Below are 25,763 nucleotides of genomic sequence, written 5' to 3' on the forward strand. Positions count from 1 at the left end.
CAGTTTTAATGCAATGAATCTTCTCAAACTGGTAGATATTTAAATTTCAGAAAGCAAATGTAATGCTTGTGCTCCCCATTGTGCTGAATGTGTATTTTTGACAGCAGCCTAGCATTTGGAGGGTTACACTTTTAACGTTTTTACTTAAATAAATAAATAAAAAAGTGCTATTTTATTGGAAGGAGGACAATGAGCATGTGAACCCCACGCCCCCATTATGTTGATGCCAGCTTGCATGCTCTTTAGTAGGTTACTTGTACTGCATGGTGAACATAAATTGTGTCTTCTGCGAAGTATAGTTTACCACTTGGAAGCACTTTGTTGAACAAAGCAAAATGGCTCCATGTACAATTATGCCTCGTTTCCACTGAGCGGATCGGTTCGGTACGGTTCGGTTCGGTACGCTATTTTGGGTGTTTCCATTATGAAAGCGTGCCATAAAAGTGAACCGTACCAGACCATTCTGGGTCCTGCTTCAGATGTGGGGCCATAGAAATGGAACGGTTCCATTAGGGCGGACCTACAAATACATCTCACTGATTGGTGGACGCACTAGGCATTTTTCCTAAATCCTGTATGGTCCCGAAGTTCCGATTTGCAGTGGAAACACTCACGAGAATAGACCGGTCCATTCTAAACTGTTCCAAACATACTGACCCGAACCGTTCCGTTCAGTGGAAACAAGGCATTAGTCTTCCATGTCAGTAGCCTTTCACCCTACAGGTTGTCATTCTTTCTGTCTGGAAAAATCTGTAACTGATTTCCGCTACACTATTAAAATAGAATAAATAATAAAAAAAAGATAATAATGTTGTATACTATAGTCTAATAAAAAGCCTTATCAATCTACTACATTTCTGTTATGTTTTTTTGTAAACCTATTATATAAAAATAAGTACTTTAGGGCCAAATAATAATAATAATAATGATGTACAATGTACTAATGTAGTACATTGTATAATAGAAGTATATTCTCTCTTATAATTTATTTTAGTCTCTTTTCTTTCTAAAGTAGATTTGCAAAGTCCAGCGAATTCCCAAATTATTGGCAGTTTTTTCTGATCTTAGCGTTTACTCTCAGAAGACTTGCCTATTAGCTTAATAGCTAATTAGAATGTCTTCTAAATAAAATGAGCACTCTGCAAGAATTTGTCACTTCCCTGTTCTCAGGCCCTTACCATGAACTGTTTTAATTAGCATCATTTTCACAGTGGCCCTTTTCTCCCTGACTACAAATGATTCTGATTGAAATTTACTTTGTCTGTGCATCAAATCTTTTATTATTACCATGTGTCTACAATATTTCATTATTATTAGTAATAGCAAAAATAATAATACCCCCCTCCCCCATACCCCACTTGTAAAAATCAGGTTCCTAAGATTCTGTAAGTTTTCATATAAATAAACAGGTTAACCATATTTGAATTATCATTTGCGGCACAGTGTTAATTTTATTCTGGGCATTCCATAAAACTAACATTGATGCAAACTGACAGACAGACATAATGCTGAATTCCCAAAGCTAACACTCAAGGAATGGTATCCTTAATTTCAAAAGAGCGTGAGTCCAATGAAATAAAAAAAAAATACAGTCACGTGGCTAAAAATATAGTGGTAAACCTTATTAAAGTGTATGTAAACCCTGACAATGAACTTCTTATACTTGCTCCGTGTTGATCTGTTAAATATACCTTTGGAGGAGCTGCGGTGGCTCAACGCGATTGGCACTGCGCTGACAAGCCATTCACCTCTGCAGCTAGGGGTTCGGTTCCCGTTCTCGGCTACATGTGAATTGAGTTTGGTGGTCTCAGCCCGGCTCCCGGTGGGTGTGCTATGCGAGGTAAGCCTGCGCTGAGTACGCCCACCCCCCTCCCACAAAAAAACACCACACCTACACACGCACTCAAAATTGGGTTAACACACACGCACTTTGACCACGCGGTCTCTAAAAGAGAGGCGAAGGACTAACGGGGCTGGTTGAGCGGGCTAATCCTCTCACTCCCTTATAGGGAGTCCCTCTGCCCCGTTGGGCTTCAAAGCGGAGCAGGTAGGGCGGGCTGTGTGGGAGGATCCCCTCACACACCCGCCATTGCCACCTGGGGCATGGAGAAAGGTGGCAGATTGCCTCTGGGGGAGGCCTGCCTACTCCCAACTCCTGCAGTCCGGCTCCTCTCTCGAGTACACGCACAAAATACACTTTAAATACACTTTAAAAAAAAAATATATACCTTTGGAAGCTTTTTGTTAGAGATTATTTAAAAAATGTTGTTCTCGTAAAAAAAATTGGAGCTGTCCTGTGTCTTTCGCATACTTCTTGTTATCTTAAACGGTAACTCCACTTTCATGGAAAAAAAAATTGAAAAAAAACCTGCAATAATATAGCATTTACAATTGCAACACAAATCATATTTTAATTGAATGTCCTTAAACATTACCTTTCCAATCTGCAGCTCTGTAATTTTCCTCCTATTGTGGGGTCACCAGTACGGTATTTGAAAAATTTAAATCATATCCCCTCTCAAGAGTCTCTTCTCCAGAGAGAATAAGTTCAGTGCTCGTAACCTTTCCTCATAACTAATATCCTTCAGACCCTTTTTTAGTTTTGTTACCCTTCTTTGTACTAGCTCCATTTCCAGCACATCCTTCCTGAGGACTGGTGCCCAGAACTGGACAGCATACTTCAGGTGCGGCCGGACCAGAGTCTTGTAGAGCAGGAGAATTATCGTTTTATCTCTTGCGTTAATCCCTTTTTTAATGCATGCCAAAAATCAGTTTGCTTTGTTAGCAGCAGCTTGGCATTGCATGCCATTGCTGAGCCTATCATCTACTAGGACTCCCAGGTCCTTTTCCATCCTTGATTCCCCTAGTGGTTCTCCCCCCAGTGAGTTGATTGCATTAATATTTTTAAACATTTGCCTGAAAATGGTTAGGATTTGGTGATGTATTGTATAGGTGGTGAAAAATGAAGGCTGCCGTGGCTTAGCATTGTAAGGGGAGACCAAAATAGGCCTTGTTGATGAGCAATGCATTCAACTTGCATTTGATATAAGTTTGTGATACTCAAAAGGAACACTTTGGGAAACTTGAAAATTCTCCCTTGCAGTGGGGATGCACCCCACTGCAAGGGTACTACTAGACCGCTCCTTGTAACAACTTCTCCCCCATGATCCAACGATCTAAGTTTCTGTTGTCATCAAAGGCTGATACTGTGTCAGTACAGGCCTGCTACATGGGAGAATTGTAACATTTCCTGGAGTTGGGCTCTATAGTCAAGTTCCTTTAGATGTGCTTGTTATTTTCTGCTCACTGCCTTCTGGCCTGCTTCTAAACTTCTTTAAGCTGCTTTTGGCTTGCATGGGAAGAAAAGTGATTTTGTTATAAAATACACAAGCTCTACAGCTGGCAATACACTGAGTGAATTTTGTCCAGATCCAAATGAATTGGCCAAAATGTGATCAGTGGGTGGCCCACTCAGCACCTCTGTCTGACATCCTTCAAATGAAAAATTGAAAGAACTGGGTGCAAAATTGTTGACCGAACAGTGCCTGCATCCAATCAGACCAGTGTTCTGGTTTTCTGAAAGTCCGGCGGGACTGGCTTTTGGAATACAATAGCTGCAGCAGGAGGTTCGCTCGTTTGTGCTGTCTCATGTGGATGGAGGAATCTTTTAGACTTCTTTCATTTACCTCTCGGGCTAAACAAAGCAATTCTATGGGTGCATGGCCAGCTTTACAGTGTTTAGTTTGTATAAACAGTAAGTTTTAAATTCAAGTCATGCTTGTTTGATAGGCACCAGAAACACCAGGATTCAAACACCATATGTCCTCAAGATAAACCTGCTTTGATGGGAAATTTTTGTTCCTCAAGAAAATAAAACAAGAAGCTGAACATGTTAGAATAAAATTCCATGATGAGCTCATCTAAGGCCCCATACACACGAGAGGATTTATCCGCGGATACGGTCCAGCGGACCGTATCCGCGGATAAATCCTCTCGAGGATTTCAGCAGATTTCTATGCGATGGCGTGTACACACCATCGCATTGAAATCCGCGCCGAACTCCTCTGGCGATGACGTGTCGCGCCGTCGCCGCGATTATGACGCGGCGACGGGCGCGACGCTGTCATATAAGGAATTCCACGCATGCGTCAAATCATTACGACGCGTGCGGGGAATCCCTTTGGACGGATGGATCCGGTGAGTCTGTACAGACGAGCGGATCCATCCGTGGGATCCGATTCCAGCAGATAGATATTCTGTGCATGTCGACAAATATTTATCTGCTGGAATTCAGAAATATCCGCGGATAAATTTCCGCCGGAGTGTACACACCATAGAATCTATCCGCTGAAACCCATTCGATGGGATTTATCTGCGGATAGATTCTATCGTGTGTATGGGGCCTCAGAGAATGCAAGAACGCATTAAATTTAAAGAATGTTTCTTCTTGTCTGAAAAAAAAGAAATGTGTTGCGGATAATAAGCAATCAGATGTAAACTGTAAACCTGTGCCCAAATCATGTAGACTAAAGTATTTAGAAATTCTGAATAAGCAGCAAAAGCACTTTAAAACAGGGCCTTCCCTCGTCTCTGAAGGCAAAACAGTTTTTTGTTTTGTATGGTGAAAGGATTTAAACCCCTGTCCCTAATTGGGAAGTTCACCATCTCTCTGATAACCAATGACAATGAGACTTAACCTCCCTAGCGATAATCTCGAGCGTGAATCGGGGTGAATTTTCATTATCAAAAGCAGTAACCCCGAGCCACAATCGGGATCGCATCGCAGGATCCAAGCAAAGTTACTTACCTTGTCCCCAGGATTCTGTGATATCTCCCCACTGTGTGTGCGGGCTGTCTTCTCCACTCGATCTATCAAAGTGCCGGGATCTGTTCCCTGCGAGCGTCACGACGCCAAATTCAAAAAGTGAAAAAACACAGAACACATACAGTACACTGTAATCTTACAGATTATATTACTGTATGAAATAATTTCACATCCCTTTTGTCCCTAGTGCTTTGTCCAGTGCCCTGCATGCAGTTTTATATTATATATACTGTTCTTTCTTCCTGGAAATTTGAGATTATCCATAGCAACCAAAAAGTGTCCCTTTATGTCAAAAGTGGTTTTAGACCAGCTAAAACAGCTATAGTAAATTAGAACACCTGCAGAATTGAGCGATAGTGATTTGTGGGGAAATTAGTCATCAAACACTGAAAGTAATGACAGCGACAATTCTACAAGTTTCTGTGTTTTTCACTTGATTATTATTAAATACATTTTATTATTATATTATTTTTTGTTATAATTATTTAGCGTTATTTATTATATTATAATTTATGATTTTGTGTTTCAAACTTTATCATACCCAGGATGTCTACTAGACTCTAGTTTGGACAGATTTAAGTGAGTTATTCCTAAAAATTACAGGGCTACAATATAAAACGCCAAATTTCCATGCAAGGAGGTTAAAGTGGTTATAAAGGTTCCAGTTTTAAATAAAATAAAATAACAAACATGTCATACCTCCACTGTGCAGTTCTTTTGCACAGAGTGGCCCCGATTCTCCTTTTCTGGGGCCACACGGTGGCTCTGTAGGCTCCTCCCCACAGTAGATAACCCCCTCTGGGTAGCTCTCTCCCGAGGGGGTTACGTTGCGGGCGCACTTCTGTGTCATACACTTGGCATCCATAGCCGCTGAGTGTATGAATCGGCCCCGCCCCCCACTGCCCGTGTCATTGGATTTGATTGACAGCAGCGGGAGCCAATGGCTGCGCTGCTATTAATCAATCTAATGAAGAACTGACAAGCCGTGGAGAGAGCGACGCAGGATCGTGCCTATGGAAATTCAGGGCTCAGATAAGATAAAAGGGGGGGGGGTGCTGGGGGGGCCAGACACTGCAAGTTGTATTTTCACCTTAATGCATAAGATGCATTAAGGTGAAAAAACACAAATGTTTACAACCCCCTTTAAAGTGGAGGAAAATATCACATTTTGCCACCAGTACAGGAATAGTGGGAAAATCTTGAAATGGTGACATTAGTTACAGTGGCAACTGTTTACCTCACTTTGGAGAGATTTCCACTCACTTCCTGTTGTGTCTACGGGACAGGAAATTAGGAAAAATCTCTTTGAACAGGACATAGATGGCATAAGAATATTGACAGAGGTTTTTTTTAACCATTTCCTGCTTAACCAAAAATGGAAAAACACATTTTGGCTGTGGATATACTTTAATTTTCAAAGTTCATAGCGCAGGAGTTGGTGTTTTCAATGAGAAAAAAGTATTTTTCAGCCTGCAACCCTTTAATGTTAACAGCAAGTGTATCTGAGCTGTTAGAAACCAACTAAAACCTGATTAGAGCATTTGTTAAGAATAACTTCATATTAGAAAGCATTTAAAGAGGTCAGGGATGTGTTTACAGTGTATCGCCACCATTGCAGTTAAAATTAAAAAAAAACCTGCTATATGATTATGTGTTCTCTTACCCTATCAGTTGTTTTCCCTGAAATTTAGGATTAGGGTTTTTTTTTCTCCTATACATAGGATCAGGTTTTCTTTTCTCAGAGAGTAGGTTCCACAGATGTATAATATTGCTTGATTTATTTGTTCAATCCACAGTAAAGCTGTCCATAGGTGGATCAGAGAGTAGGTGCAGGTAACCCCCCCACAGATGTATAATATTGCTTGATTTATTTGTTCAATCCACAGAGCAGTCCATAGGTGGATCCGTTTTATTCAGCATTATCAGCATTTTCCCATCCACATTCAAGGTGAATTGCTCCCTGCTGCACCATTCTATTCTGACAATGGGTAGTCACCCCCTCTGTCAGAATACACAGATCAAGTGGCTTTTATCGAACAAGGCAGTTACAGAGAGGCCATTTCATAAATTGACTTTAGTACAACTGCAGTGGCCACACATGGATCAAAATTTGGCTAGTCCATGTTGAACTGGTTGAATTTCAGTCCATCTATGGCCTCCTTAACCCCCGCCGCACGACTATATACGTCCGCAAAATGGCACGGACAGGCAGAAGGGCGTATATATACGTCCTTGCCTTCTAGCGGGTGGGGGGTCCGATCGGGACCCCCCCGCTGCGTGCGGATTCCCTCAGGGAGCGATCCGGGACGACGGCGCGGCTATTCGTTTATAGCCGCTCCGTCGCGATCGCTCCCCGGAGCTGAAGAACGGGGAGAGCCGTATGTAAACAGGGCTTCCCCGTGCTTCACTGTGGCGGCGTATCGATCGAGTGATCCTTTTTATAAGGGAGACTCGATCGATGACGTCAGTCCTACAGCCACACCCCCCTACAGTTGTAAACACACACTAGGTGAACCCTAACTCCTACAGCGCCCCCTGTGGTTAACTCCCAAACTGCAACTGTAATTTTCACAATAAACAATGCAATTTGCATTTTTTGCTGTGAAAATGACAATGTCCCAAAAATGTGTCAAAATTGTCCGAAGTGTCCGCCATAATGTCACAGTCACGAAAAAAATCGCTGATCGCCGCCAATAGTCGTAAAAAAAAAAAATTAATAAAAATGCAATAAAACTATCCCCTATTTTGTAAACGTTATAAATTTTGCGCAAACCAATCGATAAACGCTTATTGCAATTTTTTTTTACCAAAAATAGGTAGAAGAATGCGTATCGGCCTAAACTGAGAAAAATTTTTTTTTTTATATATGTTTTTGGGGGATATTTATTATAGCAAAAAGTAAAAAATATTGCATTTTTTTCAAAATTGTCGCTCTATTTTTGTTTATAGCACAAAAAATAAAAACCGCAGAGGTGGTCACATACCACCAAAAGAAAGCTCTATTTGTGGGGGAAAAAGGACGCCATTTTTGTTTGGGAGCCACGTCGCACGACCGCGCAATTGTCTGTTAAAGCGACGCAGTGCCGAATCGCAAAACCTGGCCTGGGCATTTAGCTGCAAAATGGTCCGGGGCTTAAGTGGTTAAATTACAAGAATACTACAGTACCTTTTCCAGCGATTCAGCAGGTTTGTGCTTGTAAAAAATTACTTAGCCTGAAAAAAGGAAACAAATTTAATCACAACATTTATTCTACTCTATTATATTTAATCTAATTATAAATTTAGTGTTGGGTTTATTTCTTATTTCCTAATTGAAGTACATCTGCCCTATCTGTAGTTTCCACCCTAATAGATACCTGGGAACTAAAGTTTTATTTTAATTTTGTCAGTGAGATTTATGTGATTTTTTTTTCTTGCAGCGGACTTTCACAGCAGCGGTAATACTGTTACACATGGCTGGAAGATACACAACACTGCCAAAAACAAGTGGTTTGTGTGTATGGCGAAGTCAGCTGAGGAGAAGCAAGAGTGGCTGGAAGCCATATTGAAAGAGAAGGAGAAGAGAAAGTGTGAGTGATAGTTCAAGAGTGGGTAAAATTTTATGAAAAATCTGGAGATTTCTGTGTTTATTTTTTTAAACAAATACAGAGAACATTAAATTAAATAAATGATTTATTTGAACATTGAACAGACTGTCCGTACGCAGCTTCATGGACCACCTGTGCCTCCTGGGTGGGTAAACTCTGCCCTCTACACGAGTGTTCTGATGAGTGTGATCATGTGAATGAGGCCTAACTGTTCCTTAAATATCTTTGTATTTGTTTATATCACAGCAAATCATGAACATAATGTTAACTGACACTAAAGCTGGTCCTACACGACTCAAATTTTGGACAATTTCTTGAATCAACTGAAATTCCAACCGTGGGTGGCTCTGTCAACATCTGCCAGCTAGAAAAATGTAATAACCTGGGCTGAGACGTTGGATGAACAATCAGCTGCAGTCTGGTCGAGTATTCTGGCTTACAGAATACAGTAGCTGGCAGTGGGTAATTCATTGTAGATGAATTGGCAAAATGTGTGTGTGTGTGTATATATATATATATATATATATATATATATATATATATATATATATATATATTTAAAAATAAAGGAAAACGCCCATTTTTAACTTCTATTGCAGATGATTTAATATTTTAAGTGATCCCAATTTTGCCTTATTCTGCCAAATTACATTTACTTTACTAAGTAAACATTCTTTAACTCACCATTGTCAGTTATCTAAACACTGTTTTCCATAATTTTATAGCATTTGCATAAAAAAAAGCTTCAGAACAACTTTCCACAGTTTTCTAAGCATATTTAAAACAAATTAACTCAAGTAGCTGATATAAAAAAAAATGGAAATGTCAAATTGCAATGGAATGAAAGTGAATATGGACATTATCCAAGAAGTCAGGTTCAATAACCTACAAGTAAAAGAAATTGTGGTTAAGCTCAAGAATATATTTTTGGCAACTTGCCTCTTCTTTAAAGGCAGTACTATTAGGACAACATTTTCTCAGAATCAATACTTAGCTGAATTAACAGACAACTAGAAAAAAGCACATTTCTTCCAATGGTTTAGTGGTTTTTGGTCTCTAAACACTATCAATATAAACCCATAAACCTTTTTTCTTTCCTGAGGTTAAGAGAGGAGACAATATGCCATATACTGTAGCTCTAGACAACCAGAATAATTTGTTGTATGTGACCATTTCACCTAGAAGCCAACCAGTGTTAATTGGGTTTATACAAACATTGTTTTATTAAAATAGATAGTAACACAATCACTAAAATCTCATCTAAGCTTTAACATTTTTAACAAGTTAATTCCATTTCAAAAGCTTTCAGTCTTTTCAAACCTGCAGATTGTATTGCAATGATACCTGGTGATCCTTGCATAGTTGTCCAGGCTCTTCCTATGACAACTGTCTCCCAATGATGCTCCTTCATTTCACATACAAACCTGATGGACAGCACAGGCGGCTGGGCTGACACACATTGCACAGGCCTGTTCTACTGTAGTCATCATCAGGAATGCCGATTAAGAAAAATAATGTATAGTTGAGTACGTGTAGACAGGAAGAGGCTAAACAAGTTTGGAGAAGATCAGCAGGACTGAGAACGTTTTTTTTTTTTTTCTGGGGGGGGGGGGGGGAGAACACATGGCAGTTGTTTACAATATATGATGCTTGAGCAAACTATATGTCATCCATTTAGAATGTAGATCTACTTTAAGAGGTTAGTTCACCTTTTTACCACAAATATGCCTAAGCATTAGGCCTCGTACACACGACCGAGTTTCTCGGAAAAAAACAGCAAGAAACTTGCTGGGAGATATTTTTTTGCCGAGGAAACCGGTCGTGTGTACATTTTCGTCGAGGAAACTGTCGAGAAACTCGACGAGCCAAAAAGAGAGCAAGTTCTCTATTTCCTCAATGGGAGTCTCAAATTGGCTTGTCGAGTTCCTGGTCGGGCTGGTTTCCGACGAGAAACTCGAGCGTGTGTGTGCTAAGAAACCCGCGCTTGCTCAGAATAAAGTACGAGACGGGAGTAAAAGTAGCATTTGTAATGGAGATAACAAATTTTTCAAGCTGTAACAGACTGAAAAGTGCAAATCGTCTCTTAACAAACTTTTACTTAACACGCAAACACATGAGATTAGCAAAACCAGCCCCAAGAGTTTAGCCAGTGGAATCGAACTTCCCCTGCCATTGTATGTGTTGTATGTCACCGCGTTTGAGAACGAGGAGATTTTGTCTTGACTGTGTGTACGCAAAGCAAGCTTGTCGAGTTCCTCGACAAGCCTAACAAGGAACTCGACGAGGAAAACGATGTGTTTCGCCCGTCGAGTTCCTCGGTCGTGTGTACGAGGCTTTACAACATCCTCAGTACATTATTATTCAAACTGCTTATTCCATTGCCCTTTTCTCTGTTCTTCAAATTGCTGGGTGTATTGAGCGTTAAATGCACGGCCTGGGGAACTCACAAATAAGCACTCAGCTTTTTTCCCTACCCTCACATGTGCAGACTGCTCTCTTTCACCCTCACAGAACACTGTGAGCTTTTTTTTCCACTCTCCATTGACTAACATGAAGCCAAATATTCAAACCTGGGTGTGTGCTGCACTATTCTGGTGCATGCATGTCTGACTACCCTGTATAGTCTGTAGGTACCCATTTTTGGGTATGATTCTGTTGTGTTCCTGTAATCTCTATTTTCGGCTGTTTTTAATGTGTCTCATTCAGTACAGGATACACTGTGACTCACTGCTAAAAGAGCCACTTGTAAATAGAATAACAGCTGTAAACAGTCTCCTTAGATTAGCTATGCTCCATGCAACACCAGACTATGTTACCTAGCACATTCTGCATTGTTAATCCTTAATCATCTGTACAATGGCCTATAAATAATGTGCGTAACAACTCTGACCAAACAATGGAGGCGATATTCCATAAATGTCCAAGCAGAACTGGACACTGACCTATTGCCAAAACAATGGTTTAATAATGTTTAACCTCCCTGGCGGTATGATTCTTTCAGAAAAAACATGCTGAAAGCGGTACCATTATTTGCAAGGAAATTTGGCGTTTTATATTGTAGGTCTGTAATTTTTAGAAATAACTCACTTAAATCTGACCAAACAAGATTCTAATAGGCATCCCGGGTATGACATTTTTTTAAAAACAAAATTATAAATTATAATATAATAAATAATTATAAATAATTATAACAAATAATAATATAATTATAATAAAAATTATTCAATAATGTAATCAAATTAAAATCACTGAAATTTGCTCAGTTGCAGAATTGTTGCTGTCATTATTTTTTTTTTTTTATGACGAATTTCCCCACAAATCGCTATCGCACAATTCTGCAAGTGATTATAATTTATTATCGCTGTTTTTTAGCTGATCTAAAACTATTTTTGACATAAAGGGACACTTTTGGTTGCTATGGACAATCTACAGTTTGCAGGGAGAAAGAAACGTTTTTATTATATAAAATGACATGCATGGCACAGGACAGACCACTAGGGACAAGGGGGGTGTGTGTTTTTTACATACAGTACTGTAATCTATAAGATTACAGTATACTGTATGTAAAGTGTTTGTTTACTTTTTTGAATTTGGCGCCGTTCTCCGTCCCCGTGCGTCGTAACGTCGCAGGGAACGGAGATCGGCGTCACACGGAGGCACTGTGTGAATCGAGCGAGGTCCTGCTCGCTCACACAGCGCGGTGGCATCGCTGGATCCAGGGACAAGGTAAGTAAAAAGTGCCTGTGGATCTAGCGAGGCAAGCCCGAGTCTGACTCAGGGTTACCGCTCGCAGCAGGAAAATCTAACCCCGAGTCAGACTCGGGAACACCGCCAGGCAGGTTAAAACATACATGTTATAATGATGGAGATCTGTTGGGATCCACATTGTCTATTTAAAAAAACACCACATTTACAGTTTTATTCCAATGGTCATGAAAATGAATAATAGTGTTTTTGAGCATTTTGCACTAATTTAATTTGACATTAAACTAACCGACCACCCCCTCCCTTTAGAATGTAAGCTCTACGAGCAGGGACCTCCTGTCCCTTCTGTATTGAACTGTGCTGTCCCCCCTCTACATTGTAAAGCCCTGTATAAACTGTTGGCGCTATATAAATTGTGTATAACAATAATACAGTGGAACCTCGGTTTAAGAGTAACTTGGTTTGAGAGCATTTTGATTTGCGAGCAAAAAAATTCTGACTCGGTTTGCGAGTGTCTCGCAAGCCAAACAGAATTCAACCTAATAGGGCCTGCAGTACCGCATTTGCATCCCGTTGCGATATTGCATCCCATTGAAGTCAATGCGGAACTAATTATTTTCGTTTTCATTGACTTCAATGCGAAAATTCGCTTTGATATGCGAGTACTTTGGATTACGAGCATACTCCTGGAACGGATTATGCTCGTAATCCGAGATTCAACTGTAATAATAATTAAAAAGATTACTGAATTTTACATATATTTTTAATAGTTGTCCTGCCATGGACCGTAAATGTTTTAATGTCTGATGAAGTCTTGTTACTTTGAAGCCTAAATTTGCCTACTTTGGGTAACAAAAAATAAGTGTTTTGCTCCATTTTATTTTAAGTAGAGCTATAGACAAAACTTTTTTTTCTATTTTGGATAGAGAAGGGGAGGGTTATAAATGCTGTCAGTTTTTTTTTTTGCCATCTGTGTCCCATTGAGGTGATTTCCCTTCATTTCCTGTCCCATAGCCAAACAGGAAGTGAGAGGAAATCCCTGCAAATCAAAGAAATCTCTTCGGACCCCCCCAGGTCACCAGAACTAGCATCCCATTGGAAGGTTTACCATCTATCACTAAACCAGAGTTTCCCACGCTACCACACAAATTGAGAGCCAAATTTAATAAATAATATAAATGTGTTCTGCAGCTATTGTCACCAAAAAATGCAATAAAAATTAATAAAACTACACAATCAAACAAAACTAAAACATATACGTAGCATATAAATCACTTTCAAAATGAATCAATAATAAATCTGTGTGACTAAAAGAAATCCAATCCCAAATATAAAGTGCCAATTCCAAAATGCGGTGTAACATCCACTTACATGCAAATTATAATAGTATGAAAATTATATAGTGAAAAAAAGCATAAATATATAAATAGTCCACCTCCTTATTCCACCTCAATTTGAGTCCCTCTGGTTGAACAAATAAACTGACTCATCTATGTGCTACCTTTACAGGAACCAGATGGTGTTTTTTTTTTCATATTAAATTGCATAATTATATATTTCTATTTATGAAAGGGATTCAGTATTTAGCACAAGTTCTTTAGCCAAGTAGTGAATTATGTAGTATTCTGCAGTGATATATTAAGAGTAATGCCAGTTGGAACAGGTGGCATCACAGCAGTAGACCAAAGTTACTTATGCATTATAGAGATGGAAGCAAGCAGTTTGCAAAGAAAGGAAGACACAAAACATAAAAGTAGACCAGCGGAAATAGGGAAACCAGGGGAAGGAGAACAGAGGAGCAGGGTAGCGGCAAGTAATGAGTGATGAAGATCAAGGCGGGAGGAGAAAGGAATGGTGTATTTCTGTGAATTGGACTGGAAATAGCAATGTTTCAAGCACCAAGCAATGTACAATGGGGCTGCAATCTGCAAGGGCAGTTGCTCCAGAGCTTAGTAAATGAGGCAAAGTTTTACTTTGCAAAGAATACCTAATCACAAGGAAAATAAGAATAAAAAAAACAGCTTTTGTGCTTGCACATAATTGAATGATGGAAGTCAACAGAGCTTTTGCTCATTTTATAAGCTCTGGAGCAACTGCTCTTACAAAGTGCACAGCCAATTTACCTTTAGTAAATCAACCCCACTGTGTCTTTTAGCTCAGTATCCATTGCATATCTTCCAACTGTCCATAATTTGGAGTGACTGTCCCTGTTCTTATACCCTCCAACTTTTTGAGATGACAAAGAGATACACCTTCTAACACAATGTATTTAGGCAATGGACACACCCTGCCACGCTCTCCATTATACAGAATGTGTATTAAACAATAGTTATGCTAAGTGTCATAAATTAAAACAAAATGTACACACATTTCAGTGACAGCTGCACTCACCAAATATCCATATAGTAATAAACGTAAATAGTAAACCCAAATGTGTTGCGCTAGCCAACAATTTAAGTTCAAATGCATAAATAAATATAAAAAAAAACACATCAAGTGAAGATTGCAGCATAAATAAATCTACACAAATAAGTGCAAATCAATACAAATGCCATATAAGTGCTGAAAAGATCAATCAAAAAAGCTCTCAGTGCAAAGTCCATAAAAAATTAACGTGCCAATAAATTTCAATGATCCAGCAAAAGTAAATGACACTCTTTACCCAGGTGTGCACCGTCACTCACCAGTGACGTCATCACACCCGCCAAGGTGTCGATCGATAATTACTTGTGTTTCTATGCAATTTATCTGCCTATGTTTGTAAGTAGTTTTAACTTTAATAAATGCTGGGTTTTATTAACTGCTACACTACGAGATACTTTTTTGCTCTTGCCCAATATTGAATTTTATATACCATGTGGATTGTTATGGCTGGCAGGATGAGTTCTATCTGACACCTGGGGGTCATCATCCATTCATCCCTGTAGGCTCTCTCTCAAAGGGCAACCAGGCCTCCTTCTTTGAGGTCTTATAATCCGGTAAACAACTTGTGAGTGACGGTGCACACCTGGGTGAAGTATGTCATTTACTTTGTTGGATCATTGGAATTTATTGGCATGATAAAGTTTGAAACACAAAATCATGAATTATAATATAATAAATAACTATAAATTATGTTAACAAATAATAATGAAATTATAATAAAAATTCTTTAATAATGTAATCAAATCAAAAACACGGAAATTTGCTCAGTTGCAGAATTGTCGATGTCATTACTTTCAGTGTTTGATGATGAATTTCCCCACAAATCGCTATCGCTCAATTCTGGAAGTGTTTCTAATTTATTATCGTTGTTTTCTAGCTGCTCTAAAACCACTTTTGACATAAAGGGACACTTTTTGGTTGCTATGGACAATTTCCAGTTTCCAGGCAGAAAGAACAGTTTTTATTACATAAAAGTTCATGCAGGGCACTGGACAGACCACTAGGGACAACGGGGATGTGAATTTTATTTGATACAGTACTGTAATCTGTAAGATTACAGTATACTTTATCTATACTGTGTTTTTCACTTTTTGAATTTGGAGCTGAACTCCGTCCCTGTGCGTTGCATCGCTCGGGAACGGAGCTCGGCACTCGACACTGTGAATCCAGCGAGGAGACATTTCAGCATCCAGGGGACAAGGTAAGTAAATCTGCCTGTGGATACTGCGATGAGATCCCGAGTCTGGCTCGGTGTTACCACTTTTGGCAGTGAAAATTCACCCTGAGCCACAATCGGGAATACTGCTTAGCAGGTTAAGCTAGGGCATTGTTAGTTCACTTTTCCTTCGATTTCCCTCCTAAAAAAGAAAACAAAGAAAAAAAACAAATTGAAGGAAAAGGTAAGTGAACCAACAATGCACTAGATTAAAGGAACCTATGTAGAAAATAAAAAAATTAACCTTTACAACCCCTTTAAGGTTTGATGCACAATAACACTTTTAGTAGTGGAATAGTACATCTCCATAGATATCTGTACATTAGACCAAGAGGGACAATTGAGGAGGAAGGAGGTACAGAGAGATTGGGTTCCAAAAATAGGGATAGCTTACCTCCCGACTGTCCCTCATTTAGGGGGACTGTCCCTGCTTTGAAACCAAATCCTTCTCTCCCTATTTTCTTCATGGTTGTCCTGTTTTGTGGTCTGATGTACAGATATCTATGAAAAGTACTGATCCTATCAGCATTCCAGCAAGCATGTACAATTAAGTGTACTCTGTCTACCCTGTATTAAACTGGTTAATATCAGGGAGAGCAGTGTTTTCCACCCTGGCCAGTTCACCTCTAAAGCCCCGTAAACATGACCGGAAAACTGCGGGGAGAGCATTTGGCCGGGAAAACTGGATGTGTGTATACTTCCTCGCAGTTTTCCTGACAGAAAACCAGGCCGTGTGTACACGGGGAAACTTACTGAGCAGGTTCTCGGTTTCCCGTCTGGATTCCCAGTGGACTTTATGCCGCCAGGAATCCCGGTTGTATGTACAGGGCTTTACTTACGGAAATGAGGAGATGGGGAGGTGTTTTGTAGTAATAACACATTTCCTGTTCCTTCATAGATACAGTACAGAAAGCAAGCATTGTCACCATAGGACATCAAGAGTATTATTCAAAGGGGAAACAAGCACAAAAAGAGTTTTTGTTCTTGGGTTTAGAAACATTTTATTGTAGTTCATATATATAACAGTCTGGTGAGCCTACTGAGAATATGGGTTTTGTCAACTGGCAACAAAAAATAAAACACTGAACTTTTAATGTTTTTCTGACTCTCTAGGTTTGACTTTAGGAATGGAGCAGGACACCTGGATGATGATATCAGAACAGGGGGAAAGACTTTATAAAATGATGTGCAAACATGGAAATCTAATCAAAGACCGAAAAAAGAAGCTGACCACGTTCCCAAAATGTTTCTTTGGAAGGTACAGTGGTCAGGTGTTATAGCTTTGTTAATGGATGTATGAAGAGAAGGGTTTATAATTAAAAAAAAAAAAACAGCAAGTAACTTTTTAATGTAATATATTTGAAACTTATAGTTATAGGTATTTTTTCATAGTTAAACAGATAGATGTTTTACATGACAAAGGTTTTTGTATTTTTGTCCATCCAGTTCTGGGATTTACACATCTCTTCCAAACAGCACGGCCCTGCTCGGTGGGGGAAGATCTGACTATTACTATTGCAGTTTCACTTTCACATAGAGATCTTCTCTCCTTCCCCACCTTGTCATTGGATGGTAAAATGAGAAGCAGCACATCAATGAGCATGTCTCTGTCATACTGCTCTCTAATCTTATCAGCATGCCCCTTGCCTTGCAACACACCTAATTGACTTCTTGTGCTGCATCTTCCCTCACCCTCTCTGAACTGAAGAGGCTAATACCAGGTCAGGGTCAGGTACTGCGATTTGTTGCAGTGTGTTGCATTGTATGTGTGTTGCCTTTGTGTTCTGCGGTACTATTCAGAACGAATGGTATGCCACCACAATGTGTCATCACAAAACACAACACAGAGAAGTAAATTGGACCTTATTAATTGCAGAATTGCTTTTATTTGCTTTTATTTGTGTCTTTTATCTAGTGGTACTAGGTTTCATAGTTTGGTTGGTAGAATATCTTGATGTTAAAATAATTGCTCCTGTTAGTGACCTGTTTCTGGTATTTTACAGTGAATTTGTGGAATGGTTACTTGAAATTGGAGAAATTAATAGACCTGAAGAGGGTGTGAATCTTGGTCAAGCTTTACTGGAAAATGGAATCATCCATCATGGTAAAGTATCATTGCTAATCTTGGCTTTCTCTCTCTTATAGCTAACATGTTAAAGTGATTCTAAAGGTTGTAATAAAATAATAAAAAAAATAACAAAGTGTTATACTTACCTGTTCTGTGCAATTGTTTTGCACAGAGCAACCCCGACCCTCTTCTTTTTGGGTCCTCCGCCGGTGGTTCCGGCTCCTCCCTCCTGCCGAGTGCCCCCAATAACAAGTCTCTTGCTATGAGGGCACTTGAGCAGGCTCACTACCGAGCCACACTCCTGTGTCATCATCTTTTATTCGATCACTTAAGTGACGATTTTGATGATCTCTTTTTGTTCCCTGTCTGGTATAAACTGCTGAGTTCAGCATTATCGAGGATCAGCATCAGCAAAAAGAGATATCAGGTGCATCTTCCTATAAATGTGTTCTTTTATCATTCTGACAGAAATCATCAGACTGTTGGATGATTTTTGGGTGATATAAACGTGCCGTGCATATCTATGTACAAATCTAAAATGATCTACAATACGTGGGCAGGACTAAGCGACCCCTTCGTGTTAGATTAAATGAACATATAACAAACATCTTGACTGGTTTCCCTAAACATCCAGTCTCTCGGCACAACTTGGAAGCTCATGCTAAGAATCCTGACAAAACCATATTTTTAGGGATTGACAAGTATGTCCCACAATGGAGGGGAGACTCTCTAGTACGTAGCATATCCAGGCTAGGGATGAGCCGAACACCCTCCGGTTTGGTTCGCACCAGAACCTGTGAATGGACCGAAAGTTCGCGCAAACTTTAGAACCCCATTAAAGTCTATGAGACTCGAACGTTCGAAATCAAAAGTGCTAATTTTAAAGGCACGTTATTGTCCTAAAAAGGGTCTTCCCCCAGGGGACATTTATCAATTCAAAAAAAGTTTTAAAAACTGCAGTTTTTTCAGGAGCAGTGATTTTACTGATGCTTAAAGAAAAAAAAGAAAGAAAAGTGAAATATTCCTTTAAATATCGTACCTGCTGGGTGTCTATAGTATGCCTGTGAAGTGGCACATGTTTCCCGTGTTTAGAACTGTCCCTGCACAAAATTAAATTTCTATAGGAAAAAAAGTCATTTAAAACTGCTTGAGGCTTTAATGTAATGCAAAGATCTTTTTATTACAAATTATGTGAGCAGACTGCAGTTCCTCTTTAAGGTGCAGCCAAATCTTCTGTATATCAGAAATATAGTATATGGTATATACAGTAATTTTCGAATATTTTCTTGTTTAGCATCAAAGCCTAGGTGCAGCCAAATTCAACATTAAACATCAACACAAAACATCAGCACAAGGGGCATAACTTACAGTCAGTAGGATGTACTGATTTCTCTTTTGTTGACCTGACCCCCCCCCCTATAATCTTCCAGTGCAGTGGGGGTTAATTCAACTATGGCCTGTCGCAGGCTCTCATCAAGAGAGCCTGACCCAGCTCTGCAATTCAAAGAAGCTTCAGCTTCTATGAATGAAAGTGGAGGGAGCATCAATCATCCACCCATCCTCCTTTTGTATATCACTTTCCATTCTTATAAGCTGTAGTAAATGTAATGGCGCATCTGAGAGCAAAGGGCAGGCCTAGTCAGGTTTTCTTGATGAGAGCCTATGACAGCTTATTCGTTGTATTAACCATCTTTTGGTGCGAGAAGGCTTATTACATCTAATGGGCTGTCACAAGACGGAGGCAGATTTTCACTAACAGACAAGGAATCAGCACAAGAGACACATAAGTTATTTCCCTTGTGCTGATTTTTCTGTTTGTGATTTTGGCTGCACTTAGGCATTAAGGTCATGGTATTTTGTGCTTTATATAACTGTGCATTTAATTTATATGTAGTCATTTTATATAAAAGTTTCAAATATGTAAATATGGCTTAATATTGTTATTCAGTTGTTTAGCACAGCTTTATCCTGCCTGAGTGATGTTTTCAGGAACATTGTATACAGCTATCTTGTAATGGAATTGTTTGTGTCTGTAGCTTGATGCTCTCTACTGAAGTGGAGCTAATAGCACTTTTATTTCAGCTCAGAAATTGTAATTAATGCTGTTGTTTCCTGTAATGGTTCTTCAGCGCTCCGGTATATTCTTCATCCTAGAATGTCACTGAACGATCTCACATGACAGAACAAAAATTAAGATGTTATTAATGTATCCTAAAATCTTTGGGTTTTACTGATCGAAAAATAATTGGTTATGAATACCAGTTAGGCTCAGACATAAAGACTGATGGAACTTTGTGTCTCTAATAATAAGCATACAAATTAAACTTACAATCTCCTGGAAAATGAAAGCAAGTATGTTATTGTGTTTTTTTTTCTCTACATCTTTTATACAAAGGCAGAAAAGTGGAGCAATTACCCATAGCAAAGCAATTCGATTTGAGAAACTTAGGGCCAGATTCACAAAAGAGATACGACGGCGTATCTACTGATATACGCCGTCGTATCTCTGTTTCTAACTATGCGGCTGATTCATAGAATCAGTTACGCATAGGTAGCCCTAAGATCCGACGGTGTAATGGACTTACACTGTCGGATCTTAGGATGCAGTACCGCGGCCGCCGCTGGGGGGAGTTATCGTCGTAAACCAGCGTCGGGTATGCAAATTAGCACTTACGGAGATCCACAAAGCTTTTTCCCTTCGTTAAGTCGCCGTAAGTGTTAGTTTGCCGTCGCAAAGATAGGGTACCTTTTACAAAGTGTAAAGTTAGTACACCATGTAAAAGTGTACCTGTCTTTCCCGCGTCGCTGTCCAATTTTTTTTAAAAAAATTTTTTCCCCGGCGCAACTCTTTTTTTCCCGACGCAACTTTTTTTTACCCGTTGCGATTCACAAAACCTCGGCGCATCGTAACTTTGCGCAAAGCACTTCGGGAAATTTGCGTCGGGAGCATGCACAGTACGTCCGGCGTGGGAGCGTGCCTAATTTAAATGGGACTCGCCCCATTTGAATTGGCCCGCCTTGCGCCGGCCGGATTTAAGATACACCGCCGCAAATTTCCAGGTAAGTGCTTTGTGGATCGGGCACTAACTTGGAAAAATTGTGGCGGTGTAACTTAAATCGGAAGAGTTAAGTTGCGCCCGGGCTACGTGAATCTGGCCCTTAGTGCCCAAAACTGAAGTTATCTGTTTGAAAATCTATCTTCCAAGTTAGTGCAAGCATTTGTATTATAATGTATACAAACAAGATTCAAGGTTCTGTAGGTTTGTTCTTAAAGTGGAGTTCCAACCACAATTAGCATTTTTTAAATGTATGTCCTTTCATCCTGCATTTTTATAATATAAATCTGGTCACTTACTATTTTACAATCCGCCGCCGATCTGCATAGATATTCAAAAAAGATAGTTTATAAAACTATATCTACACCGTTGTCATTTTGCTTGTGGGCAATGTGAAGCCTACAGGCACTTACTTCCTGGAAGTCTTGGATGGGGAGTGATAATTGGACAGCGCACTGCATCCTGGGAAATGATGACACACATTTCCCAGGAGCATTAGAGGGAGATGATGTCAGAATCCTAGGTGGTTTCAAAGGCATATTTTGTGGGACCGCATAGCAACAGGCAACATTTCCAGATGAGTAAAAAAAAAAAAAAAAAAACTTTTTTTTTTCTTTTTTAGTCGTAAGCTACAGTTTAAAGCAAAATAATTTTTTTGATGGAACCTCCACTTTAAAGAGGAGTTCCGACCCCCACCTCCAAAAATTTAAAATCAGCAGCTACAAATAGCAGAGCCCATCAACAAGGAGCCCATAGAGAGTGCCTAAGTTACAGAGGTCTGTGACTCCTTTGTACACTGTCCATGTAGTCCCAACACTGTCAACAATGTAACCTCCTGTTTTTCCCTCCTGACAACTTCACTTTAACTGTTTGTCCAGTAAATTAGAGGACGACATGTGAATTCTTTCTACAAAATATGAAAAGCATTTCACATATCTACATTGTCACTTCCAATCCATCACAAGCTGCCAGCCTGTAAATGCTGATGTGTAATTGTTTTATAGATTCATTACTATAGATTTCCAGAACGGAATGATTAACTGAACTCATAAAGTAGCAGTAATTCCATGAGAGCCAGTGCATAGGCAAAACACTCGTTTCATTAACGACTGTCTGCAGCTGTCTTGTACTGAAAATAGAATTTGTGAAACGCATCAACATAAACCATCTGTTTCAAGCCAAGTACATTTTTGGTAGCATGATACAGTGGTTATATTATTCTTTGAGTCAGTTCAGTAAGGCCCCTTTCACACTGGGGCGGTAGGGGAATCGGCGGTAAAGTGCTGCTATTTTTAGTGGCGCTTTACCGTCCTTTTTTTTAATAAATTCTTTATTTTAGTTTTTCTTTCACAAAGATATTATTACACCATTCATAAAATAAATCTATACAACAGTTCTGTTATTTTAAGCATAACATCTTATTTTCCATAACATTAGTTACCGTCCTTTTAGCGGCGCTATTCAGCCGCTACGCCGCATCCCCGCTGCCGCCGCTTGGTTAATACGGGCAGGGAACATTACAGCTTTCATTTGAATAGCTGTAGTGTTTCCCGCCGCGCCGCGTATAGACACTCCCCCTTGCTCGGGTGAACTGTCCAATCCCGAGCAAGGGGGAGTGTCTATACGCAGCGCGGTGCGAAACACTACAGCTATTCAAATGAAAGCTGTAATGTTCCCTGCGTGTATTAACCAAGCGGCGGCGCGGCAGCATGCAGGTAAGGGGGACATGCCTGCATATATGGGGGGGACATGGCTGCATATTGGGGGGACATGGCTGGATATGGGGGGGACATGGCTGCATATATGGGGGGGACATGCCTGCATATATGGGGGGGACATGGCTGCATATGGGGGGGGACATGCCTGCATATATGGGGGGGACATGGCTGGATATGGGGGGGGACATGCCTGCATATATGGGGGGGACATGGCTGGATATGGGGGGGGACATGGCTGGATATGGGGGGGGACATGGCTGCATATATGGGGGGGACATGGCTGCATATGGGGGGGACATGGCTGCATATGGGGGGACATGGCTGCATATGGGGGGGACATGGCTGCATATGGGGGGACATGGCTGCATATGGGGGGACATGGCTGCATATGGGGGGACATGGCTGCATATGGGGGGGACATGGCTGGATATGGGGGGGACATGGCTGCATATGGGGGGACATGGCTGCATTTGGGGACACATTTAAAAAAAAGTATCGGTATTCGGTATCGGCGAGTACTTGAAAAAAAGTATCGGTACTTGTACTCAGTCCTAAAAAAGTGGTATCGGGACAACCCTAGTTAAAACCATCTGCAGCTGTGTTTTGCCGGCGGTTCGGTGGCGCTGCCCATTGATTTCAACGGGCAGGGGTGCTTTAGGAGCAGTGTATTTACCGCTTCTACAGCGCCTCAAAGATGCGGCTAGCAGGACATTTTTTACCGTCCTGCCAGCGCATCACTCTAGTGTGAAAGCCCTCGGGCTTTCACACTAGAGTGAATGGAGCCGCTTCTTCAGGGTGCTTTGCAGGTGCTATTTTTAGAGCTACAACGCCTGCAAACCGCCTCAGTGTGAAAGGGGTCTTAGTTATTAGTCTCAATGCAGAAGACTTTTATTTATTTCTTCTTTTTATTAAAGGGCCCAGAGGTCCCCAGGGCCCCAAAAGGCTACCCCCCCTTTTATATATATTTTTTGTTTCTCTTTTTTGTAAGGGGCCCAGAGGTCCCCAGGGCAACCCCCCCTTTTTTGTTTTGTTTGTCAAAACACCCAAAGCCCCCCAACCTCATTTCGCAGTGGCAGCACCCCCCGCTTCTCAATTCGTGGCACCCCCCTGCTTTTCAATTCAGGGCAGCCCCCCCCCGCTTCTCAATTTGATGCGGCACCTCCCCCCCGGTGCTCCAGGGGGCCTATGCCTGAAGCTGTGTAATGATGGCGGCCCTGGTTGCTGCACTTTGTGAGTACTAGAGGTTTTAACCCTAGTGTTTTTTTTTTCATCTGTGTCCCATTGGGAATATTTTCCTTCACTTCCTGTTTCTGCCACAACAGAAAAGGAGTTGACTTACTAAAGGCAAATATACTGTGCACTTTGGAAAGTGCAGTTGCTCCAGGGCTTAGTCAATGAGATAATGCTTCACTTTGCAAAGAATTTCCAATCACATGCAAAAAAAATTAAAAAAATGCATATTTGTTTGCACATGACTGGATGATGGAAGTCAGCAGAGCTTCTGCTCATAAACTAAGCTCTGGAGCAACTACTCTTCCAGAGTGCAATTGCACTTTGGAAAGTGCTCAGTCTATTTGCCTTTAGTAAATCCACCCCAAAGTGAGAGGCAATCCCTCCAAAGTGAGGAAAATCCCTGGTTGTCACCAGGGTCACCAGAACTGATGCCCCCCTTGGAAGACGTCCCTTTTAATCCTGTTCAGGTTGCCACTCAAAATGTAGGATTTTCTTTCACTTTCTGTAATAATGGTCCCCACGACAAATAAAGAGAGTGAATTGCCCTGACATTGATGCAGACAGCAATAAAAGCCTAACAGGAGGTTTAATCCCCCTTCACCTTATCTAAAACTAGAAAATTTGTTTTGCCTTCAGGCAATCAAATGCATAGTTATAAGATCACCCTCTGAATCCATTATAAAATGCTTTAAATTTCAAAAACTATTTGATCTAGTGCCTCAAAAAATGTTGCCAACTTGGTTTCAACTTGGTCCCTTATGCAGACATAGAGGCAGATGAATATGGTAGTGCTAATTCACAAGTTAAATGACCTAGTGTGCCCTCACTACACTACAAGTGCCAGTGCTGTATATGACACTGTCATGTTGGGGGAGTTCTGCTAATGAATCTGTGTGGTGCAAGGGAAAGTTAGTAATTATAGTATAGTATAGTATAGTATAGTATAGTAGCCTTAATACACAGAATCTGTGTCATTGCCAAGAAGCTATTGCACATTGCTCCAGTGAAGTTTACATTACAGGAATTGATTGTCTATACAATAGTCAGTACAAAGTCCAGAGACTCAGTGGCAGGTGGTGTTTTTTTTTTGGGGGGGGGTGTGCACCCACAGCTGCCCCCCGTAGGTTGGGTCACCCGCAACCCCCTCCCCTGTTGGTTGGCCGGTCAGCCCCATGCCTACCCCATCAAGCGGGTAGTGCTTCCCTCCGGGCGTTAGGTGGCTTCTTGTGCGTCTCCTCCCTCCCCCTCCTAGGCGGCCAATAGGATTGCTTGACCTTTCAGCCAAATGGTTGACGGGTCCCAGGACCCGCTTCCTGATTGGCCGGGAGCAAAAACAGTGTGACAATAGCGAATATTAATTTGCTATTGTCACACAACTTTTTTGAAGCCTATTAGAGCCTCTGGCTCTAATCACATGCTACAAAAAAAGAAAAACCCCATAGGAATCCATGCGTGTGGCACCCCGCATGTAGATTAGGGGGCTGGACGCATGGATAGGGGGGACGGCACACGTGCACCCCTAAGGCCCCGTACTCACGACCAAACATGTCTGCTGAAACTGGTCCGCGGACCAGTTTCAGCAGACATGTTTGGCCGTGTGTAGGCACGAGAGGACCATTTTCGGGCGGATCGGACAGGTTTCCAGCGGACAACTGTTTCCTGGACTTGCTTTAAAACAGTCCGCTGGAAACCTGTCCCCCCGACATGTACGGTCGTCTGTACAGACCTACCGTACATGTCCGGCCACCCGCCATCCCTCGCATGCGTCGAATGACTTCGACGCATGCGTGGAAGCATTTAAAAGGCAGGCCCGCCCACGTCGCCGCGTCATTGTCGCGGCGACACCGCGTCATCGACGCGGCGACACCGCGGACACGCCCCGCGTATTGTTTACGCGCGGAGTTCTGTTCGATGGTGTGTACAGCCATCGA

General features: G+C 40.9%; 1 protein-coding gene across 1 annotated transcript in view; it reads left to right on the top strand.

The window, feature by feature from the left end:
- The window catches only part of PREX2 (phosphatidylinositol-3,4,5-trisphosphate dependent Rac exchange factor 2), a 370,987-nt gene that overhangs the window by 132,427 nt on the left and 212,797 nt on the right, over window positions 1-25,763 (top strand). The window contains exons 9-11 of the mRNA XM_040354370.1: window positions 8,245-8,394; window positions 16,871-17,015; window positions 17,761-17,861. Of these exons, the coding sequence (XP_040210304.1) occupies window positions 8,245-8,394; window positions 16,871-17,015; window positions 17,761-17,861 (396 nt within the window). The remainder of the gene's footprint in view (window positions 1-8,244; window positions 8,395-16,870; window positions 17,016-17,760; window positions 17,862-25,763) is intronic.

This window comes from Rana temporaria, chromosome 5 (genome assembly GCF_905171775.1).
Source record: "Rana temporaria chromosome 5, aRanTem1.1, whole genome shotgun sequence".
Taxonomy (NCBI): Eukaryota; Metazoa; Chordata; class Amphibia; order Anura; family Ranidae; genus Rana; species Rana temporaria.